Here is an 11,570-nt window from a genome sequence, read left to right as displayed (position 1 = left end):
TTGCTAATATTTTGAGATATAGCTTTATAGATAATATTTTTAATTTATAGATATGGATAAATGTACTGGTTTTATATGTTATGCAATACACAAATTCTGTCAGATTTTGTCTAAAATATGACTAGTAAGTAAGTAATGTGTATTTATATAGCGCATGTCACGAGTGGGGCTCAAAGCAAGGAACAACAGAGATGAGGATCCAAGTGCAGGTAAAATAAGATTATATTTAAGCAAAACAGGGATAACAGAAGTGGCTGGTACAAAAAAGGGCAATGCAAAAATGTCGTCAAAAAACTGGCATAAGGTCAAAAATAAGTAGCAAACAGGATCAAACAAACAAAGGCTAAAGTCAAAAAACAGACTAAACAACAAGATGCTAAGACATGCAAGGTATGTACAACAACTACAAAGACTCCGTACTAAACTTGTGTATGTGTGGTGTATAAATAGTCTGAATGATCAGTCATCACAAGTCTCAGCTGTGTGTGTGTGAGTCTCATCAGCCGTGATGAACAGCTGGGGTTTAACATGGCCTGATAGGATTTGTAGTTCCTAAACCGGACACTTGTAGTTCACCAGTGACCTGTCAGGAAGGATCACTGGTGATCATGACAGCGCATTTATCATGTATGGCCATACACCCAAAGCGCTTCACAATCATGAGGGGGGTCTCTCCACACTGCCATCAGTGTGCAGCATCCATTTGGTTGATACGACAGCAGCCACAGGACAACAGCACCAGTGCGCTCACCACACACCAGCTATAGGTGGAGTGGAGAAACCATGTGATGGAGCTAATTCAGTGGATGGGGATGATTGGGAGGCCATGACAGATAAGGGCCAATTAAGGGAATTTGGCCAGGAGAGCCCTGCTGGCCTCTCTAACACCACTTCCAACAGCAACCTAGTATCCGGTCTTGGCCTGCAGGATGATATGGATGTGGCCTTTCGTAGGACTATTTCTACAAAAGAAAGTTGGTATGCACAAAGTAAAAAATGACAGAACATTTGTTTCCATGACATGGATAAAACACTGTTAGCTTTGTTTAACAAATTGCAAGTACCATTTTGTTATCAGTGGAACATGTAATAAAACAATGTTTGGCAAAAAAAAGTGTATGTATTTCAATATAAATTCTATATTTTAAAAGTTATGAATGAAAAATTTTCATTAATAAAGATGAGTAAATTGTGGTTTGCTTAAATTATAAAAGTATATAAATATATATAAATAACACATACGATTTTTTTACAGTGTAGTTTAAGTATGTAAAGTATATGCATAGTTATTAGTATAGTTAGATTACTGCTCCAGTACGTTCGTTATGTATAGGTTTAAAATAGCTCTGACATCAGTGTTGTGTTAATATTTATGTTTGATTATCTGTGTAGCACCGTGGTCCTGCAAGACACATTTCATTCTCCTGTATGTCCACACATGTAGCAGAATGATAATAAATCTCAACTTGACCTGACTTGAAATATAAAAATATATTTTTTTCGAATAGGACCGTTCACTTCCAAATAAGCACATTTAAACCTCAAAGTGAATCCATTTCTGAGCTTACATTTTTCTGAGAACATTCCTTTTAGATTTTATCAACAATTCATAAAGGAAAATTCACAACATATAAATTCAAACAAAAAAATCTGATGTTTAAAATAATACAGTACACTGGAAAAAATTATCTAAGAACAGCTCTCTTTATAGGTGTGGTCTGTACTGTATATTCAAACAAGGTGTTCTCATGAAACCATCAAGACCAAAAAAAATCAACAACCCATTTATACTGGAAGGTATCCATGACAGTCACTGATAATGAAGATAACATTGCTTGTTAAAGTCAACATTTACTGATTTATATCTTTCAATATTTGTGAAATGTGATGGTGTCTGTCCTTCAATTGTTTGATAGAAAATGTTTTAATTAAAAGCTCATGAGTATGTTAAATAATCACTTTAAAAACAAAACTAAATACTAAAAAATATGCTATACTCTTTGTCTGGGCACTTATTGACAGTAAAACTTAATCTTAAAACAGTAAAACTTAAACGTGTATTAATGTTACACTAACATAATGTTAGGTCTATAGATCACAATGGTTATATACATTTTATCCCACTTATGCTGCCCAAAACTGTCAACACTGAATGTCAATAGATATTAAATTTCAATATATTACACACTTTAAATAATCCTGAAATATAATACTGTAAATATGAAAACATGTCTTCTCTTTTCTATGTAGGACAGGAAAAGAAACAGAGTAAAAGTACAGAGAAGATATTCAAAGATAAATAACAACCAACCACATTCATGCTAATGGTGATCTTTCATCCAGTAATAATTTCCCTAGATAATAGTGTTAATGTCCGTTGCTGAATGTTACAATATTTGACTTTAACATTTCATATTTAACATTTATTTGCAAAAACCTATTTTATGTTATTCTGTTACATAAAAGTTGCAAAACAAATGTTAATTTTATGTAAAATTAAAATATGTACATTTTATAAGAGATTAGCTGCTTTAGGGTGCTTCCCTTGGTTTAACTGCCTGGACCAAACCTAAGTTCAATTGTCCCCCCTTGCCGTCACCTTGGCTATTTTGTGTTCAGTCTTTTTTCCTTCTGAACCCCGGTACGCTTGCATCATCGAGCTGCTGTTGTGAGTAGGGCTTTTGCTAGGTGAGGGCAAAATGGAAAGACATACGCACATCGAGGTCATTCTGCTTTTACTGGATCTTTTTTTTTTGGACACACAGAAAGTGACTTGCGCCCATCTACCACAAAAATATAAAAAATGTTCAGAACATAGTGTGATCTCCGCAGAAGCTGATTTTGGAGACGACAAGCGGACATCATCACTGTGTTTGCCCTGGCTCAGTCCCACTTGTCACCAAGGTACAGTACGTGATACACAGACATACACACACGAATGAACGTTCTCTTGGCGGTTCCGAACCAGAGTTTGCACAAACCGTACCCCCAGACCACCTCTTTTCACATTTCACGGGTGCGCACCCGTGTTTAGAAGACAGCGTTCACACTAGCTAAACGTTCCGAACTCTGACGTCAAACGAACCTGGTGCGGACCAAAATAGCTAGTTTGAAAGCACCCTTAATTAAAGGTGCAGTATGCAAGTTTGACACACAGTGGTTGAACTAGGTATTGCACTCCTGGTCCAAAACAAATGCAAATTGACAACACCAACAGCAGTGTGCCTGACTGTCAAACCTTAAGGCTGATTTAAATTGTGTTCTAAATAAAAGCAGCGGCATGCGATAGAAGGAAAATTTTCCATATTACAAGGAGATTTTGTCCTAACCAGCACCTGAAATTAGTGTTGGGCGGTAGCGTCGCTACTTTCTAAATCAAATAGCTTTTCGGTAGCGAAGGTATTTTCACACAAGCTACATTTACCGTTCGTGGATCAATAAGTGGATAAAACCAACATTCACGGAGCTGTGAGGCCGGTGTCTCTCTGATACATTCATACGATGGTGAGAATGACGATTTCTTCTTCCTGTTTTACGATGGTTGACAATAAACTTTTAGGTGCGTTACTGCCACCTCTCACTCTGGTCGGTGACGTTACAAATCAATCATTGTGCTGACAGGAGAAACTTCATTGATGGAGAGATGACTGAGGGAGAGGAGGTCTATATATATATATATATATATATATATATATATATATATATATATATATATATATATATATATATATAGTTTACTGTAGTAAAGGCTAAAGTATACTACAGTAATTACTATTATTTTATGATAGTTATTAATGATAGTAATGAATATGTAAGTTAGTGTAATTTGATGCTTATTCATAAATATTTCCCTTTACATTACTGTGGTGTTTTAAATGCAAAACATCTGGTTTTATTGGATTTTTTGTTTTTGCTGTAATATACTATAATTTGTTTCTGTTTGGTACAGTATTATTTACAGTAAATAACTGAACTGAACAATTCTGCCTCATATGATTCATTGACAGTTTTAATGATCACTAAGATATGAATGATAATTTAAATTGCTTCGATTTAAAAATGAAAATTGCAAAAATAACTTAAATGTAGCTATAAGCTACTTTTGCAAAGTAGCTTTTAGCTTAGCTTGCTACATTTCCCAGGGTGTAGCTTTTAATGTAGTTAAGCTACATTTTATGTAGTGTAGCTAATAGTTTAGCTCGCTACATTTTTCAAGTAGCTTGCCCAACACTGTAGATAAGCTACTTTTGCCATGTAGCTTTTAGCTTAGCTTGCTACATTTCCAAGAGAGTAGCTTTTATAGTTTAGCTACATTTTTAGTAGAGTAGCTAATAGCTTAGCTCACTACATTTTTTCAAGTCGCTTGCCCAACACTGTCTGAAATATATATTTTAGAAACGACTTCTATTTCTTGCATCTGAACAACAGTGTAAACTGACAACGATCACCTCAGGTACACCTCATGTGCTTTATTCAGTGTTAAATGCTAATAATGTGAGTTTGAATGCCATTTTACATGACATTTATTGCCATACTACACTCTCAGAAATAAAGGTAGGCAAGCTGTCACTGGGGTGGTACCTTCTGAAAAGGTACAAATGTGTACCTAAAAGGTCCATATTAATGCCTTAAAGGTACATTTTAGTACCTAAAAATCACAAAAGTGTTCCTCTTAAAATGTCTAGGCACTAATATATACTTTTGAGGTACCAATATGGACCCTTCAAGTACAAATGTGTACCTTTTGAAAAGGTACCACCCTAGTGACAGGTTGCTTTGTTTTTAATTCTCCCTTTTTAAGGTTTTCTAGGATCGATTTCGCCTCAGTTTCTGCTTTAACAATTGTGTTAAAAAATTCCAAGCAAAAATCATTAATTATTAAACTCATTCACTGGTGACCACCCACAGGTAATCATAATGTATTTTTTAGTACCTTCCATACAACACCTTTAAGTATTGAAGCATTAATAAAAAGAAATACCAATTTGGACTTCTGGTGTCTGTAACATGATGTAATTAACAGTGAGTTCATATTTTTGTTTAGTTTTTTTTGTGACTTTAAAGCCCCCTTGAGTGGAATTCCCTGTTGCTTCTAATAACTTGATGTCTGTTAATTTGACATGGTAACAAGATGAATTACTTAAAAAGCCAAAATTGCCATGTCAAACAATCATATGAACGGTATTACAACAACAACAACAACAACAACAACAACAACAAAAGGAATGACAAAAAACTTGGTTATCAAGCATTAATCACAAGAAGACTTATCTGCTATGTGAAGTTTCACAAACTAATTTCAAGAGGAGCACGTGATATGATTGACTACAGCTGGTCCCTATCGCTAATCATTAGCTAGCTAATCGGATTATACCAAATTTAATATAAATATCCAGCCTAAACTTCATACCCTATCTTCGTTTTGGAACCCCCCCCCCCCCCCCATCATTAGTTCCTCCCTCCTCCTCAATTTTAGAATCAGGCAACACGGTGGCTCAGTGGCTAGCACTGCTGCCTCACAGCAAGAAGGCCACTGGTTCAAGTCCTAGCTGAGCCAGTCGGCACTCTTACATGTTCTCCCCGTGTTCGCGTGGGTTTACCCCGTGTAATCCGATTTTCTTCCACAGTCTAAAACATGTGATACAAGTGAATTGTAGCAACAGTCACAAGCACTTAAAGCGTACATACTGAATTGATTCCTGTAGAACCATCTTATTAATTAAGGTATAGGCAAAAAACTACCTGATCTCATATCCCTTCTAATACTCATTGACCAGGTGGGTGCCTTGGGCTCATCTATCTCCAAGCTCAGGGTTCTCTCCCGGGACAGCATGCCAAACCTGCATTCATAGTTAAGCATAATCTAAGTGTGAACTCTTGAAATAATACACATGGAATGCATGATCATGTCTATGTATGTACTTTATTTCCTTGTTGTCCTTCAAATATTTTGTTCATAAGGAAAAGGTCTCTTTTGAATAATATTTAAACTAATTAAATAATTTAAACTAAAAATAAATAATTACTTAAACCCACATTCTCATAAAATTTGAATAAATCCACAATTTAAACAAGTCACATCCTGTATCTTCCTCGTGACTCATACACACTCGATAATATAAAAGCAGGAAATTTCTCAAACTTCACAAACTCTTCAATCATCTGAACACTAAGGTGAGTTTTGAGACAGCAACTTGCTGAATAATCTACTTAAGGTATATGCTGTCTTAAAAATAATTTGAGAATCAACAGTGTGTGGAATGTGAACATGCACATTATCTCTTTCGGCTTATTTATTTTCAGGTTCATCATGGCAATGCTGAGAAACCTTCTGCTTCTTTCCATCATGGTCTCCATGGGGAATGCAGCAAGTAATTTGTTTGTAAAAACCCTTCCTTTTCAAAATATGTTCTTCCAACTTTTTGACATGCTGCAGCTTTATTAAAAGGAATAGCAGAATATTTATAATATTTTGACTAATGTTTGCATGATTAATGACAGTGTCTATGTATTTGCAACATAATCAAACCAAAAATAAACCACATAAAATAATAATAGTCAAAAACTGAATATAACAATAGCTATCGTGTTCTGTGTGATAGTTGGAACATGTCAATGTCCCTATGGATGGGCAAAACTTGGAGTCAAATGCTACAGGTTCTTCTCTCAGTCAGCTACCTGGGCCACAGCAGAGGTAATGAGGTTTGATACAACAGCTAAAATTTTATTATTTCTAAAGGAAATCCCAGACCTGAAAATAATTTATACAGAAAACAAATTGAGCAAATAATCAACCAGCCCAAGCCTCTTATGAAATACCTTAGTTTTGTGGATTATTCATTATTTTAAAAAATGTTGAGTTGACCATTTAAAAACATCTCCTCAGAAAAACTGTCAAAGTTTTGGTGCCAATCTTGCTTCTGTGCATAATAAAGCGGAAAATGATTTCCTGCTGAGTCTGATACCTGGTTCCTCCACACGCTGCTGGATTGGTGGACATGATGGTGAACAAGTAGGTCTAACAATTTCATGCTCTTAACATACTGGAAAAACGCTAATAATGATCATTTGATATATACAATCATCCTCTTCACACATTAGGAAGGACAGTGGCTGTGGACTGATGGATCTGTGATTGATTACAACAACTGGTGCGCTACAGAGCCGAACAACCTGAATATTGAGAACTGCTTGGAGATGCAGTGGACCGGTAAGAACGAAATGTTTTTTTTCTTTTTTCAGATTCAGCAGTTATTTACAGTGGTATAAATTCATACCATTACATAAAAAGCCACATTTGTCAGAAAAGATTTAAGTTTAACAAGCTATTTTAGTTTTGATCTGTCACCACTGTATGATTCAATCATTATTTTTCTACCCTACAGTCAACCGTTGCTGGAACGATCAGGGCTGTTCAACCTCAATGGGATACATGTGTGCTGCAAACCTGTGAGATCAAATGCAGTCATCCTGCTTCACAGTTACATTGATTGTACTAATTTTACTTTTTCCAATGATATCTTTACAAAATGTTGCTCTGAAATTAAAACTTACCTGAATATCTTCTCAATACCTTCTCTGTAACACTCTTCATATCAATAAAATAAAAGCAAGTTGTGTGTGTTGTTTAATTATTTATGTGCCAAAATATACACTTATGTTGTATTAAGAATTAAGGGTGGATATATTATAACTATAAGCAGTGGTAGCCAGTGAAAAATGTTCTGTTAATTAATAATTAATAATAATAAAATAATAAAAAAAGTTAACAAAGGGGAAAAATAAAATGAGATTTTAGGGCTGTTTCCCACTACACTGTATAGAAAAAAAATGAATATATACACCTACATGTACTGTACATACATCATACTCCACCATCACTGACTGCTCTCAGTCTCACGACTACTGACGAGCCTCACTTGTATCACCAGCACTGCATACAAGTACATTCCTCCCCTTAGTCCTGGTCTCTAATTTGTAAAATGACTCAAACTCAGACCTGTGCTCTAGGGACAATATGAAGTTTTTCCTTTGGGTCTCTCTCATGTTCTCCTCCCACGTGCACTTACTGACCTTCACCAGCTCCTGAAACCTGCTCATTACCACTGTTTTGAGTTTTCTTCTATATACACAAGCTTTCCTGTCCTAAAAACAAATGTTGTGTTCATCACAATTAATATTCCTGCAATAATTCATAATTTATTAAAACTCACCATATTTACAACTTGTTCAATAAATGCACCTGTTTGGTCAACTAACATCTGTGTCTTTCGAACCTTCTGACACTCCGCATTGCAGTAGTCGGGGGTGTAAATGCTAAAAAACAGCTGCTCGCTTCAGTGTACTGGTGGCTGATAGAGAAAAAGTTTCATAAGCCAGCCCTCTTCTTTAGCCCGTCACACAAGCTCCACCAAGGTGCGCCATGTGTTTACATTGTTTTCTTTTGTAGCGGACAGACACCAAATTAATCAGTGTTTAAAACTTTTATAAAAAACATGGTTGGATGAGGTCGGCTCAGGGGCGGACTGGCCTTAGATAGCACCAGGACATTTCCCGGTGGCCTGACGGTCAATCTGGCCTGCCACCTTGAGTCTGGCCTAGGGCGCTACACCCCTCCCCCCCTCTTCACTTTCTAGATTGCATCGGATGTGGCCTGCCACCATGACTATTCAGACAGACGTGTTTTTGTGAAAGTGAATGCCTCAGCATTGAAGTGGACACTGAGTGCGACTGCATGTCTCAGCTTGTATATGCAAGTCTTCAGTCAGATACTATTGAAATTGGCCAACTCAACGCCATGTGGAATAAGATGTACTGACAAGCTACAGCTGATAGGTGTGTACCACTCGAAGCACAGCTGCAGCCGGCATTCGACCAGGTTAGTCGAGCGCAGTCAGGGGTTATGGGACATTCTACCAGAAATGTACATTATCTGTCCTTGAAATAAAAACGTAAATACAGTGAATAAAAAGTATTTCATCCCAAAAAAAAATCTAAAAATGGACTGATGGTTGTTTTCTGTGAGTTGTTCTGTAAATGAATATGTAATTCATTTGGTTATCAGATTTATTTTTATTTATTAATAACACTTTACAATTGTACAAACCCTGTCATTGTCCTTAGCCCAATATGCCGAGCTAGTCTGTTTCCTATACTGATAAACTTCCGGTGACCTGTTATCGTGAGTTTTTTCCATTTTATATGGTTCCTTTTACAGCATTGATGTTGTAATGTAATTCAAATACAATCAGTTAAACCGACTTTGGTATTCATTCATTCATTCATTCATTCATTCAAACAAGACAAAAAGCCGTTTACTCGCACGCGCCCGTCAGAATCTGCAGGCTAGCGCGGACTCTCCATTGCATATACTGGGGTAAAATAAATGCTTATATTATAAAGACATGGCAGGGAAAAATTTTATTTAATGCAGTGCTTCTTGTACAATCTGAGACCCACTTTATATCAGATATTACTTAGCCAGTGGAGATCGCTGATTTTTAAAGAAAACAGACCTTAAACGTGCCGATTTTGGATTGGCATACAATTCACCGGAAACGATTAACCCAGGTTACTGGCAAATTAAAAGTCCTATTAGCATACTTCGGCATATATCACATTGAACCTACTGCGTTGAGCTTTGTTATGCTAAAAACTTATTTAGAACAAAAACCTTTAGAAATAGCAAGTTTAAGTTGTTTTAATTCACATCAATTGAATAAAAGCAGGAAATTATAAATAAATCCTGCAAATAAATACTATTTTACAAGTGTCCCCATGTTTCTGTCAGTTCTGTCACATTTGCTTTAAATTTAACATAAAATGTGTGCTATGCACCTTTAAGAGGGGAAACTGACAGTGATCAAGGAAGCGCTCTATCATTAAATTGTATGATTTTATGCTTGTTTTTCTATTTTTTTTTTTTTTGAGGAGGACAAGCTTAAAAGTTAGGCCCTGTCAATTTTTGCATAAGTGAAAATGTATGTTTCTGGTAGAATGTCCCTTATGTATTTATTTTTATTTGTATTATTATTGCAATAACAACAAAAGAGTAGTATATACAAATAAAACAGAGAATATTATCTGTACAAAGAGATAAGCTAATACCTTTTTAATAAGGGAATTATTAAATTAAATTTAAGTATTAAACCTATAACAAAAGTATAAAGAAAGAGATAAAGAAAAAAAGGAAATGAGAGGACACATAAAAGGGAAACATTTTTGAATTTTAAACAAAACAAATTTTAGGAGTTTAAACATCTTGGCTACTATGTTGAAATTGTAGGCTATTCAAATACAGTTGCAGATATTGTTTGAAGATGCCTAAAAGGGTTTACATTTAGTATATTTGTATTTTATGATATACATTCATTTTCCTTCAGCTTTATTCATTAGGGGTTGCAACACTGGAATGAACTACCAAAGTATCTACAGTATGCCATTCCAGCTGCAACCCAGTACATAGTACACTATGGCCAATTTAGTTTTTTTAATTCACCTATCCAGTCTTTGGACTGTGGGGGAAACCGGAGAAAACCCACAACAACACGGGGAGAACATGCAAACTCCGAACAGAAATGCCAACTGACCCAGCCAGGACTCAAACCAGTGACACTCTTCCTATGAGATGACAGTGCTGACCACTGAGCCACCGTGCCACCCACATTTTATGACATAAAACCTTCAAATTTATAAATTTGTACAAATTTTAGCATAATTTTTTACTATAGTGTAGACTAAAACCCAAAAAAAGGTGTTTACAAAAAGAAATCATAAATATTTTTGGATAATGAAAGTAATAGCATGAATTCGAAGAGACTGAACAAACGATGTTCCCAAAATAATAATACTGCATGAACACAGCAAATAAATATGCTAACACAACTTGAAATGTAAAATACATTTCTTTGAGGTAGCTGCAAGGCAAGTCTACTCTTAAAAAGTCTACATTTGGTTATTTAATATCTAAAAGAGACCGTAAAAACAATTTTATAAGAAAGACACATTAGCCTACTTACCCCACTTGCATCTGCCGCTCATTTTCCGTTTTACTGGCAAGCTGTATCCTGCTTCGATTTCGTCTCCTATTAATAACTTTGGTGTTAAACATACACTCACTAATCATTAAACTCACCAAACGTTAGTGCAATTTAAAGTCATATTTCCAAAATTATTGTTACCAGCGAGAGGGGCGTCAATCTTGTTTGACGAACATAGGCTACTAACTTGACTAGCAAATATCTTCAGAAAGTTCAGTGTTAGTTTTGAGATTTGAATTTGTGAAATACATTTTTTTATAACTTGCATAAATTTCACTAAGATAAAAACAGGCTTAACTCAAAATCAATAAGATGAAGCTGATAGTCATCAACATAAAGGCTATACGTTCACACAGCCAGGCTTAGTGCTCAAATCTGATGTTTTCTCAGATCAAATATTTTTTGCATGGGTGTTCACACTGCTCTAATAAATGTGGCCAATATCAGATTTGCAGTGTAAACAGATCATGGTCCTAAACTGACCAGCATGCGCAAATATACAGTTATGGGCAGGACAAAATGTCTAATTAA

General features: G+C 35.6%; 1 protein-coding gene across 1 annotated transcript; it reads left to right on the top strand.

Moving 5' to 3' along the window:
* Positions 1-6,122: 6,122 nt before the first annotated feature.
* Positions 6,123-7,617, top strand: LOC130234750 (ladderlectin-like). Its single transcript, XM_056465036.1, has 6 exons — positions 6,123-6,174; positions 6,304-6,371; positions 6,603-6,694; positions 6,887-7,012; positions 7,102-7,210; positions 7,386-7,617. The coding sequence occupies exons 2-6, from the start codon at positions 6,311-6,313 to the stop codon at positions 7,451-7,453; spliced, it is 456 nt and encodes a 151-aa protein (XP_056321011.1). The 5' UTR covers positions 6,123-6,174; positions 6,304-6,310; the 3' UTR covers positions 7,454-7,617.
* The last annotated feature ends 3,953 nt before the right edge of the window (positions 7,618-11,570 follow it).

This window comes from Danio aesculapii, chromosome 9 (genome assembly GCF_903798145.1).
Source record: "Danio aesculapii chromosome 9, fDanAes4.1, whole genome shotgun sequence".
Lineage (NCBI taxonomy): Eukaryota > Metazoa > Chordata > Actinopteri > Cypriniformes > Danionidae > Danio > Danio aesculapii.
This window is presented reverse-complemented; position numbering and strand designations above follow the sequence as displayed.